The following is a 21,373-nucleotide window of genomic DNA, read 5'->3' as shown; positions in this document are numbered from 1 at the left end:
AGCAGCTGGCTGGAGCTTCGTTCCTCAAGGTCGATCAAGAAGTACTACGCCAAGCCTGCCGTTCATTGGTCGGATTCCTTTAACGTGCATTGACAGTATGACAACGCGGTCATCCATGAGTGAATAGTGCATTATGGAAATACATGACTAATGCTTGATGACTGCATGCAAAGTTGCATGTCCCGTACTCCAAAAGTGAGGCGATTAGCAACACAATATGGCAGCTTCGAGGTAAGCTTCATTCACTCTGCAGCGCCTTCTCTTAGTGCGTCTTGGCTCACGTGACGATAGATTGGATCGATTGGTCACTCTACTCGAAACCGGAAGCACGCAACTCATCCGGAACACTGCTGCACAACAACTTGCCGACGTCCAAAAGAACCATCCGGATGAGCTGTTCAATCTCCTGACCCGGGTCGTGCCTTACCTTCGATCGCCGTCGTGGGATACAAGAACGGCAGCTGCAAAAGCGATCGGCGGCATTGTCGAGCATGCGGAGCTGTACGACCCGAATGCGACTTTGGATGATGTCAAAGATGAATCGAACGGTATCGCCATCAAGCAGGAGGGCGTCGAAGCAATCGTCCACCCGGATCAGTTACATCTCGCCACTCTCGATGTCGAGTCGATTTTGACGAACGGCAAGGAGCTTCTTGGCAGCGCCGGAAAGCAATATGACTTCAATCTTGCCGGTCTCAATCCGGCGGAGCGTCTTGCTCACCAGAAGAAGACGTTGACTGCTCGGCTTGGACTCGGAGGCGAGTATATCGAAGAGGACCTTGTCACTGAAAAGGACATTGCGATAAGGACATCTTCATTCCAGGTGCCCAGCTTACCGAAACTGGAAACGAGTGTGACGAAGGCCCCTGACATCGACATGTTCATGAAGTCGCCCGAAGACATGCCGCAGACGCCTGCAGTGGGTGAGATGAGCAAGCGCCAGCTCAACATGCTGAAACGACGTCGGAAAGAGGAGCTGAAACGCGACAACAAGAAGTTCAAGTATGATTTTGCAGGACGCAGGAATAGTACCCAAACGCCCATCGACCCCGATGTCAAGCAAGAAATCAAGGAGGAGCTCAACGCCAACGGCCGCGCTGACTACTTCTCGCTGGAGCGGAAAGGTACTGACGATGATTCGAAGGTCGTCTCTGAGTTCAAGGGACTGCCTGCGCAGGATAAGTCGACGCTACTGACTGAGGCCGAAGAGGAAGGCAATGAATGGCCTTACGAGCGACTCTGCGAGTTTCTGACCGTCGATTTGTTCGACTCGCAATGGGAGATACGTCACGGTGCGGCTATGGGTCTCCGTGAGATCATCCGTGTGCATGGCAATGGCGCTGGTCGCCGGGCTAAGAAGACACGACCGGAGAATGACCGACTCAATGGCGCTTGGCTGGATGACTTGGCTTGCCGCATATGTTGCGTCTTTATGCTCGATCGGTTTGCCGATTACGTTTCCGACAACGCCGTGGCGCCTATTCGAGAAACTGCAGGCCAGGTGCTCGGTGCAGTACTGCAATATCTGCCTCCCACTTCCGTCCACGAAGTGAACCGCATACTCTACCGGCTGGTAATGCAGAAGGATCTGAAAGTGTCGAGGCGTATCTGGCATGCTTGTCATGGTGGCATGATCGGGATGCGGTATCTGGTCGCTGTCCGAACCGACCTGCTCTTCCAAGACCGCTCGCTCATGGACGGCGTGCTCGAATGCGTCATCAAAGGTCTTGGTGATGCAGACGACGATGTCCGCTCAGTCAGCGCTGCGACGCTCATACCCGTGGCGAAAGAGTTCGTCAATGTGAGGTCGAACGAGCTGGGCCATCTTGTCAACGTGGTTTGGGAGTGCTTGTCAAGTCTGAGCGACGACCTGAGCGCCAGCACTGGTTCGGTGATGGACCTGCTCGCTAAGCTTTGCAGCTTCCCGGAAGTGCTTGAAGCCATGAAGCGGAATGCAGATCTCGACCCGGATCAATCTTTCACGGAGCTGGTGCCTCGTCTGTACCCATTTCTAAGACATACTATCACCGGCGTTCGCCTGGCCGTCTTGCGGGCTTTGCTCACGTTTGTCAGCATCGAAGGCGCCGACACCAAAGGCTGGATCAATGGCAAAGCTCTCCGTCTCGTGTACCAGAACCTGCTCGTCGAACGCAATGACGGAGTACTGAAACTGTCGCTCGAAGTCTGGAATGCGCTTGCAGATGCTTTGGTGAGCAGAGGTCAGGAATTTTTCAGACAGGAATTTGAGGCTCATGTCAACCCTCTCATAACGCTTACCTTGTCGCCCATGGGAATTAGCAGGCATCCACTCCCGTTAGACGCCACCCTCTTCATCAGGCCTTCGGGTCAGACGTACGGACCATTGGCGAGCGCGCATCGTACTGCCTCCCCTGGCGGCATGGAACCCGCCAAGAAGCGCAGAAAGTCCGACAAGAAGGAGCCTGTGGTCACGCCGGCACCTGCCACTACATCTCATAATATCGATGCGGCAATCATGCAAGGCGACGTAGACCTTGTTGGTGCAGATGTCATAATCAGAACTAGGATTGCCGCAACCCGCGCGCTGGGCAAGGCGATCGCACTATGGCCGGCAGACTGTCAGCTCAGCTTCTTCGGACCCACGATTATCCCATGTCTGAAGTCACCGTTTGCCTCGACCCAGATGTTCGCAGCCATGGCTTTGGAAGGTTTCGCTACAGCTGCTCAGGAGTGCGGTCCACTGACGCCAACAGCTATCGCCGAATTGCGACCTCTGGTCGAAGACGAACGGCCATCAGCCTATACTGACCTGACGAACTACCTTCGCGTGGTGAGGGCTCAATGCCAGCAGCTCCTGAACACGTTTGTGGAGAGCGGAGGCGTGTCAGGCAGCAAGCTTCCTACCATCGCCGTCGTTTGCCAAGGCGAGCCGGAAGCTGGCAAGAACGCTTTCTCCTTGGCTGATGCCGAAAGGATTGTGAGCGCCGACTACGAACGCTTGCGGAAGAGCTTGTCTGCCATAAACAGGATCGCTGCCACAGAAGCTCTAACCACAGCGAAGCTTGATGCTGAAGCCGCAATTGCGGAAGCGAACGTGGCGAGGAAGCAAGCCGATTTGCGCATTCGATCGACAGCGGCCAGCGCATTGATTGCCTTCCAGGACCTGCCGAAGAAGCCACAGATGACTATCAAGGGCATCATGGATAGCATTAAAGAGGAAGACAATGCCGACCTTCAGAGACGCTCAGCTACTGCCATTGCCAGCCTCGTTTCTCAACTTGTCGCGACGGAGCGGCACAAGGTTGTGGACAAAGTGGTTGGCAACCTCGTCAAATTCTGCTGCATGGAGACCAGTGAGACGCCGGAGTTCCTTCCGAATGCGTCGAAGGAGGCTGGCATTCTTTCTCTGCAGAAAGACGAGGATATCCAAGACAGGCCTGATCCGGCGGCGTACGAACGGGAACTCAAGCAAGCGCGTATTACTCGGCGTGGCGCTAAAGACGCGCTGGAGCAGCTCTGCAAGACGTTCGGTGCCCAAGTGTTTGACCGAGTGCCCAAACTGCGGGCAGTGATCGAAGGTCCGATACGCCAGTGCTTCTCGACCGATGAACTGCCAGCGGACATCTCAAATCCTGACTGCCCGTTAGGCCAAGAAGTAGTGGACGCCATGTCGACTCTCAGAGCGCTCATTGCCACGCTTGACCCTGCATTGCACGCATGGGTGTTGAACTTGCTACCGTTGATTGGGAAGGCATTGCAGAGCAAACTGGCCGTCCTTCGCTACATCGCGGCGAAGTGCTTTGCCAGTATCTGCAGCGTGATCACAGTGCAGGGATTCACAATGCTGGTGGAGCGGGCTATACCACCCATCAACAACGCGCATGAAGTGGTGCACCGCCAAGGCGCCATCGAGTGCATCTACCACCTTATCCAGGTCATGGGCGACCAAATTCTACCATACGTCATCCTTCTGTTGGTCCCGGTGCTTGGCCGCATGAGCGACTCCGACAGTGGCGTGAGACTGCTCGCAACCACGGCCTTCGCGACACTAGTGAAGCTTGTCCCACTCGAAGCAGGCATACCAGACCCACCCGGCTTGCCAGAAGCTCTTTTGAAGGGTCGTGAGCGCGAACGCAAGTTCATCGCGCAGATGCTGGACCCGAAGAAGGTTGAGCCGTTCCAGATCCCCGTTGCAATCAAGGCAGAATTACGCTCCTACCAGCAAGAGGGCGTCAATTGGCTCGCCTTCCTCAATCGGTATCAGCTGCACGGTGTGCTTTGCGACGATATGGGCCTTGGCAAGACTCTTCAGACACTGTGCATGGTAGCGAGCGACCACCATAACCGAGCGGAGAAGTATGCGGAGGCGCAATCACCGGACTTTCGTAGGATGCCGTCGCTCATTGTCTGTCCCCCGACTCTTACCGGCCATTGGAAGCAAGAGATACGGACGTATGCGCCGTTTCTCAATGCGGTTGCTTACGTCGGTCCTCCCGCTGAACGCAACAGAGTCCGTCATCTTGTCGATACTGCAGATGTCGTCATCACATCGTACGATATAGCGAGAAACGACGTGGAGTTCCTCGTGGCGCAGAACTGGAATTACTGCGTGCTGGACGAGGGACACTTGATAAAGAACCCAAAGGCGAAGATCACGATGGCTGTCAAGCGCCTTGCCAGCAACCACCGGCTCATTCTTTCCGGCACGCCAATTCAGAATAACGTGCTTGAATTGTGGTCGCTGTTCGACTTCTTGATGCCAGGCTTCTTGGGCACGGAGAAAGTCTTCCAGGACCGCTTCGCGAAGCCCATCGCAGCGTCGAGGTTTGCTAAGTCGTCCTCGAAGGAACAGGAAGCCGGTGCCCTCGCAATCGAGTCTCTCCACAAGCAGGTGCTGCCTTTCTTACTCCGCCGACTAAAGGAAGAAGTTTTGAACGACCTGCCCCCGAAGATCCTGCAAAACTACTATTGCGACCTTAGCGACTTGCAGAAGAGACTCTTTGAGGACTTCACCCGCAAGGAGTCCAAATCATTGCAGGAAATGGCTGGTAGTGGCGACAAGGAAGCTAAACAGCACATCTTCCAGGCCTTGCAGTACATGCGCAAGCTGTGCAATTCGCCTGCGATGGTGATGAAGGAGGGTCACAAGCAGTATGCCGACGTCCAAGCAATGCTGGCCAAGTCTGGCTCCAGTTTGAAGGACCCGAAGCATGCGCCGAAGCTTACAGCCCTCCGTGATTTGCTCGTCGATTGCGGGATTGGCGTCGATGATGCGGATCCTACTAGTGTACCGTCTGCCGACCAGGCCGTCTCTCAGCATCGGGCACTCATATTCTGTCAGATGAAGGAGATGCTGGATATGGTGGAGTCAACGGTCTTCAAGAAGATGTTGCCTTCCGCCACGTTTGCTCGACTTGACGGCTCGATCGAAGCATCCAAGCGTCAAGACACCGTCAACCGCTTTAACTCCGACCCATCGATTGACTGTCTCCTGCTGACTACCAGCGTCGGTGGGCTTGGTCTCAATTTGACAGGAGCCGATACCGTCATCTTCGTGGAGCATGACTGGAACCCGCAAAAGGATCTGCAAGCTATGGACCGTGCCCACCGCATTGGTCAGAAGAAGGTAGTTAACGTCTACCGCTTGATCACTCGCGGCACGCTTGAGGAGAAGATCCTGAGTCTGCAGCGCTTCAAGATCGATGTCGCTTCCACGGTAGTCAACCAGCAGAATGCCGGCTTGGGCACGATGGAAACCGATCAGATTCTGGATCTATTCAACCTGGGCGAGACGGATCCGAATCTTTCTCTTGGTGAAGGAGGTGACGCAAACAAGGTCGATGAGTCCAACGCGGTCGATGACGAAGGGAATGTGAAAGAGAAGGGTAAGAAGGGCATCCTTGACGAGCTCAGCGAGCTTTGGGACGACAAGCAGTATGAGGAGGAGTTCAACCTCGATGGGTTCTTGAAGACTATGAAGGCATAAGTATGGTCATGATGAGGCTAGCAGCAGGTGGAGTTCATAATACCTTGCAGCTTCTCCGAGTCCACTACGGAGATCACAGCTCGATGTATTGATAGTCGTGCCGTGGACAGACCGGCACTCTTGTACTATCAGTAGAGTGCCGTAATTGGCTCGATGACGGCTTCACTACTTCACCGCCCTCACAACCCACAGCGGATCCCTACGATTCATTCCCATCCAGCTCATCAGACTCTGCAAGCCCGTCTGCGACGCACCGGACTGCTGCTGCTGGCTCTCCTCAACCTTGCCATTACTCAACTCCACAATCTCAATTCCCTTCCATCCAGCAAAATGCAAAAAGTCACCAACCATTAGCAACCGCTCCTCCTCATCTACGTGCAGCCACCTACTGATGGCTTTTGTAGGGAAGCAGCGGTTACTGATGGTGAGATGCACGCTTCCGCCCGTCCTGGTGACCTCGCGGAGACTCTTGAGCACTTCGACGGGTTGGGTGAGGTAGTCCGTGCTAACTACGTTGGTGGAAGCGTCCAACTTCTCGGCATCACTTTGCCCAACAAGCTTTGCATCCTGGAGTGCACGCGCAATGTTCGGGTTATCATTCAGGTCGACCAGCAGTTTCCCGTTGTTGAGCACCTTGTTCGCGTCTAGTTCAGCCTTGTTCATGCCGAGTCCTGTCACTTTCAGGTCGCCACTCGCAGCAGCGGTCTCAACTGACGCCGGATAGTGGGAAATCCAACTGCTGCAAAAGTCTAGTACTCTCCCCTTGCGCGGTAAGACAGAGTCATAATACTCCCGTAACGTTGCTATCGCAGCGTCATCGATGTGCGTGACGAACCGTGGTGCGCTGTAGAAGCCCGTATCTGGTGTGGAGTCTTGTCTGGTGAAGTCTGAAGGGCTGTACGGCCAGGATGTGTGACGTGGTTGATACGACTTGACAGGCCATTGTCCACTAGATGTAGACATCATTGCTGGCTTTGCGGAGGATGATAACGTGGTAACGAGTATAAGGCCACCCGTGGAGATGCCCAGGAGTGGTAGTGGACGCAGCAACGGGCGCACAGTTGACAATACGGAATTCATCGAGCGCCTACGTGTTAACTTGCATTACGGAACAGTATGCGCTGTGAGTAATACTGGAGTGCTGTATGTTTGTGCCAGCACCGCGTGTAGTGCTCGTGGCGGAAGCGAGACGCCTCTCAAGCCGTTGGAACTCATGACGTCGAAGACCTGACGGTACGCATTCTCGTCAAACGCCACCGTCACGTATCTACGTTATATGTAGTATTGACTTTACATATCACATCGTAGCGAAATGTGAGTCGTCTGGTCTGTCAGTCCACGTATTTCTCTAGATTCTACGATATTGCTCCCTGCTTTCATCGATCTTTCAGCACAGCTTCCCGGCACGCTATACACACTTTCAAGGAACGACTGTGTGCCTGACTGCCAGCCACGATGTAGCAGAGGTTACGAGCTTCCAAGGGCTGGCCTCGTTGTCTGTTGCCCATGCCCGTCAAATAGCCTTAAGAAAGCCAAGCGCTCGCAGCCAGTCAAGACTTAAAGGTAGAACGTCGCCCCCAATTCTAACCCCGGCGAGTGGTTGGTTTGATTGGAGAACAAGCTGCAGGGCTCTACGCGAGAGAAGCGAAGAAAGCCATCGTGACCCCGACTGGCCCCATGCCCACTGCCGACTGTGCAGGTAGTAGAGATCCATGCGGCTGAGAGCGAGACGGCATCCCTTGGTTCACCATTTGACGAGCAATATATTGCCAGTAGTGTGAGTTTTAAAGCCGCTTTGATAGAGCCCGTCTCTTGTCGGCCTGCAATGATTGCAGGCTCTTCTCTCCATCATACACACAAAAACTAGTTCGAGATCCACTTCACCATGAGCAGCACCACGTCGCCGTCGACCTCGCGTTCTGCACTTGGTCCGCTTTCAAGCCAGTTCACACCTCCAGCGGGTTGCTCGGTGGTAATACAGGCTTGCTCAGGCACGGGTTGTAACTATGGCTGGCAGGTGAGAGACCCTCGGCGCTCAAGCAGTGTGGAACAGCTACTAACCATATCTTCACCATCTTAGGCCCAAAGCTGCGTCCCTACAGCCCCGGCGGGCGGCAGCATTGAGGATAACATGCAGTGTGCCACGCCTTTCAAGCATAAGTGTCTCGCTTTCTTTGAGATGCTCGACTGACAAGACAAATTTCAATCTCTAGATGCTGGCCCTCAGCGACAGTGCCAATACCCACGCCGCCATTAAAGGGTTGGGGCTTCTACAGTCCGGGCGTTCCATCGTGTCCAGTGGGGTACACAGTCGCTTGCAGTGCGAGTATTGGAGCGCTTTCGAATTGGGGTTATGGGCCCCAATTCCCACTAGTTGTCGGCGAGACAGCAGTAATCCTACCTCAATCTACAGACTTTCGAGCGTCTGACTCTTTCACTAACCCTCCTGCCTGTGGACTTTAGATAGGATGTTGCCCTAGCGGGTACGAGTGCCAGTCTGCCCCAGGAGTGGCACAAACATGCATCTCGACTGCGACAACAGGCCAGAGCTTTCCCATGGGTCTGTGCAGCAGCTTCAGCACGTCTGGCCTTTCCACCTACATCGTTGGTGGAACGACGACAGTCATCTCATCAAGCTTCACGTCGACGGTCACAACATCCGAGTTCACGGTATTCGCACCACTAATCGACATTAGGTGGCAGTCCTCGGACGATATAGTCACCGCCACCAGCACAACTAGCATGAGCACCTCCTCTACAACTGCGCTTGACGGAACCGCCTCCGCCATCAAATCCGCGACTGCCGGATCTGGCGGCCTCGGCGTGGGCGCAGAAGCAGCTGTTGGCGTCGTAGTGCCTGTGATTGTTCTGCTTGCCATGGGAGTAGGGCTCGGGATGTGGTTGCGGAGGCGACGACAGTCAAAAGGAACCCACTTTGTGTCGAGCACTCCAGCATCGGCTTGCGAAACCCTCGCGAAGCCGCCTAGACAAGGCAAGCAGCAAACGCGACGGCAGCCGGCTTACGAAATGGAGGACCAGCGGAAACCACAGATGCTCGGGGCCGATGATGAGATGATACACGAGCTTCCTGGAACGGTGAAGCATGGGTAGACCGATGCTCGTGGCCGAAAATCTGTAGAACGGATTCGCCGTTGATACTCAACGGCCACGTTCTTGCTGTAGCTTGTACCTAGCTCTCTCTTCAGTTACTGATACTCTTCCCTTGCGCACTAGCCGGAAACTTTACGAAGGTAATCAGGTGAGAACGGCAGCGCAATGCCACCGTACGACAAGCAGACTGTTCGATAAGTGACCATGAGTGGGAACCGGAGGGCTACTGTTAGATAAACAGGAAGCCCCTATAGTAGCTTCCATCTAGTCTAGTTTATCTTCCTCTTACAACTATGTTGAGACCATTACATTGTGCCGGTTACGGACGAGGAACGATTTGCATAGTTCTCATGATCAAGGCGTTGCGCCATAACAGTACTTACCCAAGAATGGCAAGACGATACGAGAGTGTGCGTGCAATGCAGGTGCAGAAGTTACACGATCGATCGGCCATAAATCACTGTGGCTCGTAGTCCCGATGACTGCGAAGGTGGGGTAGGGCTGAAGCTTTCAAAGCACGTAGGATGAGGGAGTTGGTGTCCTGCGCTGCTGTATTAAGTACTCGCCCGTCCCATTATTCGAACAGCAGTCAGATCCAGTCTTCAAGCCAACCAAGTCGTGCGATAGCCAGAAGCTACAATGGGCGACTCCGACATTCATCTCTACACCACTTCAACGCCGAATGGCATTAAGTAAACCAACCACAACATGTCAGAAGCAGACACAGATTGCTAAGCCAACGATTGTAGGATATCAATAACTCTCGAGGAGCTGGGGTACGCTTCAGTGGGCGACCGTTGCACCGTCGGAAGGAGCGCTAACTCCGTCTTCCAAGACTGCCGTACCAAACAACCAAGATAGAGTTCTCGAAGAACACTCAGAAGGCAAGCATTCTCCTTCTAGGAGATCGCAAACACTTCACTGACACCCAACGCAATCCGGATAGGAGCCGTGGTTCCTTGAAATCAATCCGAACGGACGCATACCGGCAATCACGGACAAGTTTACTGATGGAAAGACCATTCGCGTGTTCGAGAGTGGCGCTATTATGCAGTACCTTGTGGCACGGTACGACAAGGACCACAAGATCAGCTTCCCGCCAGGCAGCCGAGACTTCATCGAGGTAACTTTCATCGCTTCCACATGTCGCCGCAACTGACGCTTCGAAAGATGACCAGTTGGCTCTTCTTCATGAATGCTGGCGTAGGCCCAATGCAGGGACAGTCGAACCACTTCACCCGATACGCTCCAGAGCAAATCGAGTACGGCATCAACCGTTATCAAACTGAGACCAGACGACTCTATGGCGTTCTAGAGAAGCATCTCTCTGACAACAAAGTCGACTATCTTGTCGGCAATAAGTGCACCATAGTGCGTGGCAGAAAGGCACAGAACTCCCGCGGTTGTTGAGGATATGGCTAACATCTGGACACTCCACTATGTAGGCTGACATCGCTCATTGGGGCTGGATCAGCGCGGCCGGGTAAGTATCTGCCGGGCAAAGCTCTGGTTCGTTAGAAGCTACGCTAACGATCGGACTGTCTCCGTGTAGCTGGGCTGGAGTCAACATTGACGACTTCCCAGCCCTGAAGGCGTGGGAAGAGCGCATGTGGAGCAGGCCGGCTGTGCAAAAGGGTGCTAATGTGCCTGATCCATGTAAGCAGACTGATATGTCGGATATCCCCTCGAATGTCTGAGATATGGCTGACCCTTCCACCCATTGATATCAGACAAGATGAAGGAGCTGCTGCAGGACAAGGAGCGGATGGAGAAGCATGCAGCGCAAAGCCGGGCTTGGGTGCAACAGGGCATGAAGGAAGATGCTGAAAAGAACCAAGCAAGGTCTGCAAAGGTGTAACCTGAGCGCCGGAGCCTGGTACCTTAAACATCGTCTATCAGAGTCGTGCAAGGGATCGCAATTCACGAGGCCACCTCGGCGCCTTCGGAGTATTAGCCCCAGAAGGCCTCCTGCTTATTCAACTGCCTTACTTTGAAGCCAGCCTCTTGCATCTCCTTGACTGCAGCCGGCCCGCGTGTTGCAATCTGCGTTGCCAGTCGCCATGGCACGTCCATCATATCCATCATCACCTCAACGATTTGCAGAGCTTGAGGCTGCTTCACGCTGTCCTTGGACAGGATCTCCTCCAACTCCGCTTTCGTATGCGCACGATGGAAGTTCTTTTTGGCCTCCGCTTCCGGCATGTTGAAGAACTGGAGCATGTGGCTGTAATCAAACGGCACGATGTCGTTGTAGCTCTGTCGCGCTCCGTGAATGATGCGCTCGATGGTGTATCCTGCATTATTGATGATGAAGATGATAGGCGCCACGCCATGCTTGATCATGTTACCAACTTCCTGGACAGTCAACATTAGGCTACCGTCGCCTGTACAAAGGATAGTGCGGCCTCTAGCTGTGCCCCTGGAGGCTAGGCTATTCAATGCCATTTCGACCCCAAATGCGGCAGGTGTGGCATGTCCGATGCTGCCATAGTACGTCTGTGTGATCCAGATGATCTCGGCAGGAAACGTCGTGTCCGGCAAACCGAAGGCAGCTGTACCAGTCTCACCAAGGACGACATCTCCCGGCTGCATGAACTTGGCGAAGCGGTGCCACACCCAACTTTGTGTGATCATCTTCGAGTCTGCATCGTCTTCTAGTGGTCGCTCAGGCAGCTTCGGCATTAATGTCTTCGGAAGCTTGTCCGTGGCAACAAGATCCAGCATCTTGCGCAAGACCGCCTTGATTGGAGCATTGTCATAAGTCTTCCCGCCGACGGTGACGCTGTGTGTGTCGATAGATAGGGCCTTGTCGGAAGCGATGCGGCGAGTGAAGCCTCCTGAATTGGTATCAGACGGCAAGTTGCCAATCATCAAAACACGGTCGGCTTGTTCGAATGCTTCCTGTACACCAGGTCCGGAACATACGCCATTGTACAAACCAACATAGTGAGGGTGAGTCTCGTCGATAATGCCCTTTCCCATGTTACTTGTATACGTCGGAGTGGATAGAGTATCTACCAGTTTTCGGACTTCTACAACTGCTTGATGTCGTTGCACTAGGCAGTCCACGAAGACGGCGGGCTGTTTGCTTGTGTACAAAGCGTCTAACGCAGCACGGACGGCCTCCTCAACAGCTTTCGTATCAGGTTCAGGTTCGAGGTTCAGCGGCTTCTCCAGCGCCGCCGCAGGAATGGGCTTGTCAACCAGATCGATCGGCACGAAGATATATACTGGCCCGGACTTGAGGAACATTTCACGAAGGGCACGGTCTATCTCTTCTGCTGCTCCTTCCTCGCTCTGAAGCTCGGCCGCCGCGACTCGGAAGCCTTTCGATGCCTTGTTGAAAACCTGATGATCGGGGTTGAAACCGATGCTGTGATGTATCATGAGATGCTTCTGCTGCATCATGCGTGTCGTCTGACCGACAACGTGGATGACCTTGACTTGCTCGGTCATGGCACCTGCAATGCCATTGATGGCTGACAACTCTCCGACACCATGAGTAGTGACAAGGCATCCTGCTCCAGCTACTCTGGCATACCCATCGGCTGCATATGCAGCGTTCAGCCTAGCGGACGTTCAGCATTGACACGATATCGTGTGCCGAGTCAACTCACTCATTGGTGTTACCGACCCATTTCAGGTCGGGAACATCATAGATGTAGTCGAGCAGATTCTGTAGGACAGTGTCAGCGGGTGGATAGTACGCTTCATGACTATCTCATTGACTTGCCAGATTGAAGTCGCCAGGGACGCCGAAGATATGGTCGATGCCTATCTGCTTCAGCCGCTTCCACAGATAAAGACCAAGTGGCACCGTTGCCATATCGTCAGTTGTTGTTACTCCCTAAGAAACTGCTGTAGTGCAGCTTGAGAAGGTCTGATCAACCTGCGATGTAGGTGTCTACCTCGGAGACAGAGTACGGCGGCAACGAGGCCAAGAGAGCCACCAAGTTGATGAACGAAAAGAGCGAGCAGGTACCGAGAACGAACAGCTTACGATTGACAGTGTCCGAGGCAAGCTCCTACCTAAAACGAAAGAGCCGAGTAGTATCGTCGCGAACAGTTCGCTCCGTGAGGAGGCCTATCACTCTTCGAGCATTATCAGCAATCGCCAGACGCTCCTCTCTTCTCCTCTCCGAGGCCTGCTTGAGCCGAGACGGGGCGCGCTTAGCTGCGGTCTTTCGCCCGGCTTCATCCAAGCCGTGATTCTGCCCCACTCTCCCACTCTCCGCTTCCCACTAACATGAAGAAGGCTATGGGATGCCGACCAACATCAATGCTCTTAAACCCTACGACCACCTGACTGCTTACCTGCGTACTGCGCAAAGACGATTTGTTGGACTAGGAAGAGGCAAGCAAGGGCACGAGAGTCTTCGTGCTACAACATCTTGTCTACCTGCAATATGCGCGGCGTTGCGCGGCGTTGTACTCGATGCTGGGGTATCAGTCTATACAGGTCTTAGAGGACTATGTACATCATTCGAGCTGTGAAATGGCTGAGGCTGGGTAGCAACTGGCCGCCGAGGATTGGACTTCAGAGTCAGCAGAGTCCGCACCGTCAGTGCGTCATACAACGGCCCGCCCTTTCACCAATAGATAGACCCAGTCGTTCGGGAGTGGATCCGATACGGGTAACTGCGCTCCAGCATAAGCTGCTCAGGTTCGTTGCAACCTCTTGAGACATCTTTGCTAACGAATTCGCGGTCATGTGTGATATAGCATTCAGGCTCCCTCCCACTTCCAGCAGGCGTGTTGCTCCTCTTGCTTCTGATCGGAAAGCAGCCGGCAGACTCTCTTTTGCTCTTGGGTAGCAGATGTACACGATCCGTCAATGACAATCTCCATCGTCGCCAGCTTTGCCGTTTGGTATAGTTTGATTCGTGAGCGTGCAGCTCCACGAGATCTTGAAACTTTCGGCTTTGCAAGCTTCTTCGATGAAGCCATTTGACTTCGGCTCGGATACGCTTTAATGAATGGCTCAGACCGCATGTCCAGCTCATGTCCCTCACCCAGATATTACAAGCCAGTCTAGCAGACCATATGAATGTCCCATAGCAAAAGACGCTCCATCTAAAATCTTGGCATAGTGGGCACTGAGTGCCACTGCTCATCTTGCTTTCGAGGATCTAGGAATGCTGAGTCGAACCAGCAGCTCTATAGACGCGCTACCAAGCTGTAGCGAAAATGCCAAAGAGTCTTCGTTTTTGAAGTCCTCATTGCGTGCGGCGCCGTTATCGTCACGTCGTAGTCTTCGATGATTTCCAGGCTGTTATGCTTCGGCAACGGTGCGGCATTGCTGGAAGATGTGCGTCGAAACAGGTAACCAAAGTTGCATTGGTCATGGAGGAGACCTCGTCCGCAAGCGTCGGCAGCCCGGTTTCTGGTGAGCCTTGCTGAATCCGGCAGGAGTGAATCCTCCCACTTTACGCTCAAAGCTCAACCCGCTGCAACCGCTGCCTGTCTCAGACTGTCGTAGAACACCTTGCATGGCTCATCCAGGAAGCTCACAGGGTAGATAAAGTCTAGCAAAACCTTGCGCACCTGCTCCCAGTATTGCAGCTGTAGGTCCTGGAGTAGATTGAAGAGCTGTTGATGGAAGAATGTTGCGGTAGAGCCTGTGGTCACAGTGATCATGAACACGGCCCACAAAGAGGCTTCAGCAGCCTTAGGCTCGGAAAGGGCTCGTTGATCGAGCAGTATCGCTTCGGACCACGCTGCCTCCAGCCCATACTGATACTTCCGGTCTTGCGCGAAGACCTGTCCATTCGCTCGTTGGCCTTGGAAGATGGTAAGACAGGTGCACGCGACTCTCAGATGCGCTTGTATCGGATGGCATGGCTGCAGGGCCAGTGCTGAGCCGGCTATGTTGGCAATAAGATCGAAAAGCAATTGATGGAGACGTTGCTCCACCCCAGGACTCGCAAAGTCTATGCAAGCCGTCCGGCTGAGCAGTCCTAAGAGAGCGTCAGATACCGTTATGCGTTGCTGAAGTGCTGCGAAGCCTCTGGGTAAGGCAAGAGGCAAGTGGACTTTGCCTGCTTCAGAAGGAGACTGAGGTCCTTCACCAGCGCCAGGACTCCGGAATCCGAACGATCCGGCAGAGAAGAGCTGTTGAGGTTGAGGAGGCTGTGGCGTGAAGGTCTGCACAGCTCCAACCGCTTGCTGAGCAATGGCACCAGTAGCACCACCGACTATCGATGGCAGCCACAGCGCTAGGGGTGGCGTTTCAAGCGCCGCATAGGTTCCGATAGCCGCGGGTTGATCTTGTGCTGCAGCGGCCGGCTGTGAAGATGGAGGAGCCGCAGGAGTTACATGCGAGTCATCGCGAGCCGTCGTCTCCCTCTCGCCTCTGTTGCGAGCTCGAGTGAGCCTGCTTTGCGCCGCACTGGCGCGTGCTGCTTGTGCACGTACGATGCGTCGAGATTCTTCAGTATGTCGACCTTGCTCGTTGACAATGAGAAGTGGTTGGTGACGATTGCTGCTCTGGTTGGCTGGGCCCGAGTCAGAGCCTCTATCCCCTGCACTCATTGGCATCAACCATGCAGTCTACCCTGCGCCGTTGATGATGATTCCCAGAGACGTTCGCAATTGCTGCAAACGGTTTCAACGGTGCGGGAGACGTCGAGTATAACGACTTTCGCGCCAACGGGAAGATTCTGGCTCACACGAGCAACAGGACGAAGCTGATTCGACCACCAAGAGGTCGCACGGGTAGCAGGCCGTAATGCTGCTAGTTGTTGATCCTGTCGTCAATGGTTCTATGATGATGAACGTGGCTGCGGTCCGGATAGCGCTGCCAAGGTGCCATATGGGAAATGGAGATCCAAACTGACCTGGAGTCAAAAGCAATCCCGCTAAGCCTTTGGCAAGATCTGCATAACATTCGCCGCAATCTGGTGGCAAGAAGTGACGACTTGCCGGATGAGACAGGACTTGGTAGGATTGGGCTCGGACGCTTCCGCTCCTATAGGTGGGACATTCCTCGCCGATCTCAGCAAGGTTCCAACAAAGAGGCGTCCGCGATGCTCATCGGGCTATGTAAGTCTCGGTGCAGAGTGCAGACGAGCCGACAGCTTCGAGGGACGTGCTTGAACAGCCAAAAGATTGCCAAGGGTAGCAACGACTGAAAGCGGCGCGACTAGGATTGGTACCCAACCTGGCGGGATTCTCTCAGGGCAAATTGCTAGCGGGAAAAGCCTAAGGTTTCGAGAAATGGATACCCTGCAGGACACAGAGATAAGTGCCCGGGCGCTGCTCATATCTCCCCAGCCTATGTGGCCGGCCCAGTTCTTGCAGACATCCTACATGGTCGACATTGCATTGCACGTTATGCTGGACGGTTTAACGTTTCACGTGGCTTCAGCGAACACCAGCCGGCTCGTGACAAGCTCCGCTGTCATTGCCGGGAGTGCCGCTGCATTGTCCATAAGAAAGCAAGTGCCCACGGCATCCACCTACCTCCCGCAGCTGTCTGAGCAGCTTATGCTATTTGAATTTGAGGTACGAAGTACGGTACCCATGTATAGTCACCCACTCACAGTTCGTGAGCCATGCGAACAGAACGGAGCTCTATCACGACTAGGCTTAGCTCGATGCTGGCGCTGTGACGGCATTGTGCAGATAGAAGTCCCCGACACCTATCGATACATTTCTCCCGAATCTGCGGGAAGCAGGGAAGCAGAAAAACATGGCAAAGACCGCAGGCATGGTAAGCAGGGTGTACAGGGCTCAACTGGTGCCACACTCAGTATGACGTCGCCCGTCCAGAAATGGTCTTCAGTTATGACCCGCATGAACAGCTGCTGAGCTGCGCGCGGTGCCCAGAGACTATTGCCAATGGTACAAAGTGTTCGTCAAAAGCCTCCACGGAGGACGCCGACAGCGCACGTTTCATATGGCTTGTGTGTGGAAAGCTAATAGGCGAAGCATGCCTCGCCGAGCTGCACAACCGTTGACGTTGAAACGGTCGCGGAAGGCGTGCGCATGCACGGCGCGATCAACCTTACCTAATGATTTGGGCAACCAACGATTCTAACTGCCAACAATGCGTACTAAACAGCTACGCATGTTCCATGAATCTATACACACCACCCGAGTACCTATTACCGCAAGTCCACAAGTCCGGTCACTTTTCCCATCCGCCGTAGGATAGGCACATAGCACGGCAGTAGCGCGGAACAGCGGCGAAGGTCGGAGTGGACCACTTTGCTGCATACGCTGACGCACTCGACTTTGTCGGTGCGGATGGTGTGTCTAGAGGCGCCATGTTTGAATCTGCTTCTCATCAAAGCTTGATGAACAAAGTGAAGTCCAGCATCGTGTATTCCCACCAATGGCGACGGTTGCGTCTGCAGATCAACCAAAGCCAGCTGGAGCGCGAATCATGCCTGTAATGCGTTGCATTGGTGTCTGCTCAGCCTGCAGCTTCACGGATCTTGTGCCTTTCGAACTGCGGATCCCCTAGACCTTATTGAGGCATGACAGCCCTAGTACCCATAGAGGCTAACGCGAGCCAACGCCAAGCCCAAAATGGAGTAAGCGACAATACTGCCTATCATTGCTCGATCGGATCGCCGTCAGTACAGCAGCGTATTCAGCCTCATTTCGAATCGCACAATCAGTCTCACCAACTGGTAATTCCTCCCAGATATCCATCCTCACGAGCCGAGCCTTCCGAGACTTCACCGAACATGCCAGCACACCCAGCTTCGAAGAGTGTCGGGGTCCGGCTATAACGCCACGTCACTTGTGTCGAAGGTTGAAGACATGAACGTGCGCTCTCTGAATGGTAATGAGCGGCCTTGGAAAAGCCTAACTTTGACTGATCTGCTCTACTTGGCATAAGTGCTGGTGCACCACGGTCGTGATCGCCACGGGAATACAAGGCCACAGCAGCGCGCAGGACAATCGTGGGCTCAAGCTTGCAGATTGCCGCCTGTCGTTGATCACAGGTTCTAGGTTTCTGTCGGACAAAGAGCCGGGTTGTCCATCGCCAAGTTGTTCCCCAGCACAGACCTTCACAGTAGGCGCGGGCAAACCGCAGACTCAGACCTAAGGCCTCTGGTGCTCTCAACGCACCCTCTGGTCTTGCGTAATGTCCTACACCCTGAGGGAGTTACGCGCCGACCCTAAGATCCGAACCAGCTCCGCTACTGCAGCGTCGGATTAAATGTGGGTCGAGGAATGTTCGCTTGAAGTAATTGAGAGCAGACTATTCGTCCTCTTAAGTTAGGCTCCACCAGGTTGCAGTAGTGGAAAGATGATAGGCGTCTTGCGTAAGCCTGGTGGACAGACTTGGTTGTTCCCGTTGCCCGGGCTCGACTTGTGTGCGTCTACCTTCTTAGGCGTGTATGTACTGTCGAAAAAGACACCGAGTAACTCTATCCTGTTTCCCAAATACGGCTCTTCTATGTACTGCACACAGTGCATATCGACATTAATGAATTGTCGATAGAATTATTGCTGGTTGGGCTGCTTCAAACAAGAGCGCTGCTGCCAGCTACTGACACGCAGAGTGAAGACATCAACGAGCACGACACGATGCCCTAGTGATATCTTGCTTGTTGTCGGCAGGCGTAGGCACGTGATAGACATCAAGGCAGCTCCCTTATTACAGAAATCCGCTGTCTCTAGGAGTCTAGATCGGCCGACGCGGATGCGAGTGCTCCTGAGGGTTTAAGTTAAGAACTGAAGACAGCCTGTCTTTCCTGGTGGTTTCAGTCCAATTTCGTTATACCAGAGCTACCCGTCTATTTCTGCGGTACGAGATGGGCGATAAACCTCAATGCTTTATCGTACTAACGAGTGTATGGGATTGCATGCTGACTGAGCGCATAAGCGTGTATTTGAACGTTAGCGTGGAATGGACGTTAGATGAGGAGTTAGTCTCGATGTTGGTGCGCGAAGCTATTAGAGTGAGCAGCACCATAGACTTCTCGTCGAGAAGATGAGTATTGATCGGTAGCTGTCGCGACTCCTCCCTAATACAACGACCGCCGCTATGCAGAGTAGCACATTCGAGGTAGCGTCGTCGCCGTCGAGATCGGTCAAGGTTATACAAACGGGGCAGTCCTGCGCTCTGTAATGCCTAGATAGCACCTTGCCGCTAGGGCAGTAGAGGGGGCGTCTTACTGACTGGGTAACCCGCGACCTGCTCTCCGTCGATTTATGTAGAGTGCAGTGCCTTCTAGTGGCTAGACACATGTAGAACAGGTAGCGAAGGGTTACCACGCTGTTATAAAACCGCACTTCAGTGTTACTCTGTTATCGAGCTGTTGAAGCTTCATCTGAAGTAGTTTGGTAAGCGCACTTCAACTACACCATTGCGATAGTAGATTCCATAAAATTGATGTTACCGTTCGACAGAGTACTAACATCTTTGTTCTAGTTGCAAATCGATCTGCATACGACGGAGAAGTTTCCAAGCGTCTCATTGACTTGCGCATGCGCTCCTAAGGCCTAGCCGCCGACAAGTATTGTAAGCTCGTAGCTTTGAGTTCTTTCGTGCTTGAGTATGTGCACGATCGGCATCCATCGTGCATAACCGCTGCCGGCGAGCTATGAGGAAGCTCTTAGACGGTCATGCTCAGTCCAATTGCGACGGATGAAGAAGGCGTTCGAGATACATTACTGCGAGTCACGGACAAGGCTTGTGGTGAATGCAATATCAGCTGACAGCGGACTCCGTCGCCCACACGTATACTGAGCAAGTCATTATGATTTTAGCAGCGTTCGTCGCAAGATAAACTTGGGCCAGCTCTGAATGTATATGGGGAAGCCAAGCTTGCGAAAACACGCTCATCCTGGGACTGCTACCGATTGCGTGTAAGCAGTTTGCTTTCGTGCGTAGCGAATGGTCTTCATGACGAGCGGGTACAGCGCTTGGCCATGAGTCACATGAATATGGTTGATACGCAAGTTCAATGGTGGCATGCAGGTCTGAGACACTGCGTCAGCAGACATCGCGACTCTCCAGGTGGCGCATATCTGTGGCGAGTCAGTATGCGGCATCCTTTGCTACGTATAGAGGTCAGAGGGGAGCATTAAGTCGTCAACATCATGCGAATCGTTGTGTCGTGTGGACAATGTCGAAGAAGTCGGATGGAAGTGAGGTTGGGCAAATCATTTGGCCATTCGTCGCAGGGTCCAGGGTCCGTAGCTTCCTGGATTCTCAGCTTCGGCCTCCATGCACGTCGCAAGTCTGTGCGTTGTCCCATCATGCCGGTGTCCCGAGGAGGCCAAGAGCTTTCACGAGTGACCACATCAGGCACATATAGGTTGATACTGTCGTACAAGCGCCTATAGTATCGATGTAATAGGACGCAAGAAGGGGATGAAGAACAAGTGATACATTGGTGGCAGTATGGATCAACACAAGGCGCTGCTTCGGGCAATCAACCCGTACGCCATGTCTTCCGAAGCACTGTCGGTCGTCCAAGTACTCTATGTATGTGACCGTCCCACAAATATCACTGGGACTATTCTCGAGCTGCGGAACACGTACGTCGTCGAAGCTAGGCATTGTAAAAGAGACATTTCGAGATTAGTAGGGTACGTGTATAGTGATGAAGCAAGAGCATTAGCGTGAAGTCGTCGATCTCGGATTGAGGCGAGCTGCGCCACACCGTCGGCTGCGTTGTCGACTTCCGCAAAAGCTTCAGCGTCGAAAAAAGTCGCCATTGCCGAACGTTGATGCGCGTCCAAGGCTATCATTCCAACAGATTGAGGATTGCAACGACCGCAAAGTAGGCGCCCTCCTTTCGATAGCTTCCCCAAGCCCAGAGACAACTTAAAACGGTAGAAGCTGAACCTTGCAAGTCACGTGCCTTTTTGAGTCGGCAAAGCCCGGTGGTTGGTTATGCCTCCTCGCGCTAAATTCAGGCGACTTTCACTGTCATCCACTCACGCCTCTGTCGCTCACCGTCACGACCGCCCGGAATAAGTCAACCCGCGAACCCATCCGCCTGCAGAAATGACCCGCTGGCCTGAAACAGAAAGCGTCCCGACAGTTTTCGGCCTCGGATTCCTCCTCGTGGCAGGCTTCTCGAACAACGAGCCCAAGCTCTGATGCAGAGGACTGGCCGTCGATCCGCGGCCCACGCAGCTCTGCGACAGCAGCATAGGCGAATAACCCTACTATTGCAGACAACGCATATGGTTTACTTGGGTTCGTGATAGCTCCCGAAACAGTACGAACAGGTGTCTGTGCGACCTTGTTCTAGATGGCTGGCAGTTCTGCCCAAGTTCGTTCCGTCCACGAGAACACTACGGCTATAGTTCTATCTAGTATGGGGG

The 21,373-nt window shown here is 53.7% G+C and overlaps 11 protein-coding genes across 11 annotated transcripts; 7 read left to right on the top strand and 4 right to left on the bottom strand.

Annotated features, from left to right (window-relative positions):
* Nucleotides 1-217: 217 nt before the first annotated feature.
* BAUCODRAFT_144057 (uncharacterized protein) lies at nucleotides 218-5,965 on the top strand (the record flags this gene model as incomplete). The annotated part of the gene is made up of 2 exons (XM_007673373.1): nucleotides 218-231; nucleotides 292-5,965. 2 exons carry the CDS (start codon nucleotides 218-220, stop codon nucleotides 5,963-5,965), a joined length of 5,688 nt encoding a protein of 1,895 aa, XP_007671563.1.
* Nucleotides 5,966-6,130: 165 nt separating this feature from the next.
* Nucleotides 6,131-6,928, bottom strand: BAUCODRAFT_118157 (uncharacterized protein; the record flags this gene model as incomplete). The annotated part of the gene is made up of 1 exon (XM_007673372.1): nucleotides 6,131-6,928. One exon carries the CDS (start codon nucleotides 6,926-6,928, stop codon nucleotides 6,131-6,133), a length of 798 nt encoding a protein of 265 aa, XP_007671562.1.
* A 634-nt stretch (nucleotides 6,929-7,562) lies between these two features.
* On the top strand, nucleotides 7,563-9,223 carry BAUCODRAFT_162095 (uncharacterized protein). The gene is made up of 4 exons (XM_007673371.1): nucleotides 7,563-7,982; nucleotides 8,046-8,101; nucleotides 8,179-8,356; nucleotides 8,429-9,223. Exons 1-4 carry the CDS (start codon nucleotides 7,851-7,853, stop codon nucleotides 9,074-9,076), a joined length of 1,014 nt encoding a protein of 337 aa, XP_007671561.1. The 5' UTR covers nucleotides 7,563-7,850; the 3' UTR covers nucleotides 9,077-9,223.
* Nucleotides 9,224-9,571: 348 nt separating this feature from the next.
* BAUCODRAFT_28726 (uncharacterized protein) lies at nucleotides 9,572-11,084 on the top strand. Its single transcript, XM_007673370.1, has 8 exons — nucleotides 9,572-9,768; nucleotides 9,826-9,852; nucleotides 9,912-9,960; nucleotides 10,023-10,199; nucleotides 10,247-10,447; nucleotides 10,522-10,559; nucleotides 10,629-10,732; nucleotides 10,807-11,084. The coding sequence occupies exons 1-8, from the start codon at nucleotides 9,716-9,718 to the stop codon at nucleotides 10,932-10,934; spliced, it is 777 nt and encodes a 258-aa protein (XP_007671560.1). The 5' UTR covers nucleotides 9,572-9,715; the 3' UTR covers nucleotides 10,935-11,084.
* On the bottom strand, nucleotides 11,027-12,902 carry BAUCODRAFT_118154 (uncharacterized protein; the record flags this gene model as incomplete). Its single annotated transcript, XM_007673369.1, has 3 exons — nucleotides 11,027-12,644; nucleotides 12,694-12,752; nucleotides 12,810-12,902. The coding sequence occupies 3 exons, from the start codon at nucleotides 12,900-12,902 to the stop codon at nucleotides 11,027-11,029; spliced, it is 1,770 nt and encodes a 589-aa protein (XP_007671559.1).
* A 297-nt stretch (nucleotides 12,903-13,199) lies between these two features.
* BAUCODRAFT_161652 (uncharacterized protein) lies at nucleotides 13,200-13,618 on the top strand. Its single transcript, XM_007673368.1, has one exon. The coding sequence runs from the start codon at nucleotides 13,340-13,342 to the stop codon at nucleotides 13,568-13,570; it is 231 nt and encodes a 76-aa protein (XP_007671558.1). The 5' UTR covers nucleotides 13,200-13,339; the 3' UTR covers nucleotides 13,571-13,618.
* Nucleotides 13,619-14,352: 734 nt separating this feature from the next.
* Nucleotides 14,353-15,980, bottom strand: BAUCODRAFT_162229 (uncharacterized protein). The gene is made up of 2 exons (XM_007673367.1): nucleotides 15,913-15,980; nucleotides 14,353-15,855 (listed from the first exon to the last, which is right to left on the bottom strand). The coding sequence occupies exon 2, from the start codon at nucleotides 15,611-15,613 to the stop codon at nucleotides 14,516-14,518; it is 1,098 nt and encodes a 365-aa protein (XP_007671557.1). The 5' UTR covers nucleotides 15,614-15,855; nucleotides 15,913-15,980; the 3' UTR covers nucleotides 14,353-14,515.
* Nucleotides 15,953-17,221, top strand: BAUCODRAFT_161655 (uncharacterized protein). Its single transcript, XM_007673366.1, has 2 exons — nucleotides 15,953-16,579; nucleotides 16,628-17,221. The coding sequence occupies exons 1-2, from the start codon at nucleotides 16,292-16,294 to the stop codon at nucleotides 16,883-16,885; spliced, it is 546 nt and encodes a 181-aa protein (XP_007671556.1). The 5' UTR covers nucleotides 15,953-16,291; the 3' UTR covers nucleotides 16,886-17,221.
* Nucleotides 17,222-18,716: 1,495 nt separating this feature from the next.
* BAUCODRAFT_28722 (uncharacterized protein) lies at nucleotides 18,717-19,222 on the top strand. The gene has a single exon (XM_007673365.1). The coding sequence runs from the start codon at nucleotides 18,847-18,849 to the stop codon at nucleotides 19,027-19,029; it is 183 nt and encodes a 60-aa protein (XP_007671555.1). The 5' UTR covers nucleotides 18,717-18,846; the 3' UTR covers nucleotides 19,030-19,222.
* Nucleotides 19,223-19,876: 654 nt separating this feature from the next.
* BAUCODRAFT_118150 (uncharacterized protein) lies at nucleotides 19,877-20,041 on the bottom strand (the record flags this gene model as incomplete). The annotated part of the gene is made up of 1 exon (XM_007673364.1): nucleotides 19,877-20,041. The coding sequence occupies one exon, from the start codon at nucleotides 20,039-20,041 to the stop codon at nucleotides 19,877-19,879; it is 165 nt and encodes a 54-aa protein (XP_007671554.1).
* A 190-nt stretch (nucleotides 20,042-20,231) lies between these two features.
* Nucleotides 20,232-20,766, top strand: BAUCODRAFT_28720 (uncharacterized protein; the record flags this gene model as incomplete). The annotated part of the gene is made up of 1 exon (XM_007673363.1): nucleotides 20,232-20,766. A coding segment is annotated over exon 1 (220 nt), but the record flags the coding sequence as incomplete, so codon positions are not given.
* Between the last annotated feature and the right edge of the window lie 607 nt (nucleotides 20,767-21,373).

This window comes from Baudoinia panamericana (genome assembly GCF_000338955.1).
Source record: "Baudoinia panamericana UAMH 10762 unplaced genomic scaffold BAUCOscaffold_1, whole genome shotgun sequence".
Classification (NCBI taxonomy): domain Eukaryota; kingdom Fungi; phylum Ascomycota; class Dothideomycetes; order Mycosphaerellales; family Teratosphaeriaceae; genus Baudoinia; species Baudoinia panamericana.
This window is presented reverse-complemented; position numbering and strand designations above follow the sequence as displayed.

Bases quoted from the DNA above. Each gene is read 5' to 3' on its own strand.
- BAUCODRAFT_28726 (XM_007673370.1), top strand. From the start codon at position 9,716: ATGGGCGACTCCGACATTCATCTCTACACCACTTCAACGCCGAATGGC. The intron at 9,769-9,825 runs GTAAACCAACCA...CAACGATTGTAG, and splicing joins TCAACGCCGAATGGCATTAA to GATATCAATAACTCTCGAGG. The intron at 10,733-10,806 runs GTAAGCAGACTG...CATTGATATCAG, and splicing joins TGCTAATGTGCCTGATCCAT to ACAAGATGAAGGAGCTGCTG.
- BAUCODRAFT_162229 (XM_007673367.1), bottom strand. From the start codon at position 15,613: ATGCCAATGAGTGCAGGGGATAGAGGCTCTGACTCGGGCCCAGCCAAC.
- BAUCODRAFT_162095 (XM_007673371.1), top strand. From the start codon at position 7,851: ATGAGCAGCACCACGTCGCCGTCGACCTCGCGTTCTGCACTTGGTCCG. The intron at 8,102-8,178 runs GTGTGCCACGCC...TTCAATCTCTAG, and splicing joins AGCATTGAGGATAACATGCA to ATGCTGGCCCTCAGCGACAG. The intron at 8,357-8,428 runs GTAATCCTACCT...TGTGGACTTTAG, and splicing joins TAGTTGTCGGCGAGACAGCA to ATAGGATGTTGCCCTAGCGG.
- BAUCODRAFT_161652 (XM_007673368.1), top strand. From the start codon at position 13,340: ATGCCGACCAACATCAATGCTCTTAAACCCTACGACCACCTGACTGCT.
- BAUCODRAFT_28722 (XM_007673365.1), top strand. From the start codon at position 18,847: ATGGGCGATAAACCTCAATGCTTTATCGTACTAACGAGTGTATGGGAT.
- BAUCODRAFT_161655 (XM_007673366.1), top strand. From the start codon at position 16,292: ATGGATACCCTGCAGGACACAGAGATAAGTGCCCGGGCGCTGCTCATA. The intron at 16,580-16,627 runs GTACGAAGTACG...ACAGTTCGTGAG, and splicing joins TTATGCTATTTGAATTTGAG to CCATGCGAACAGAACGGAGC.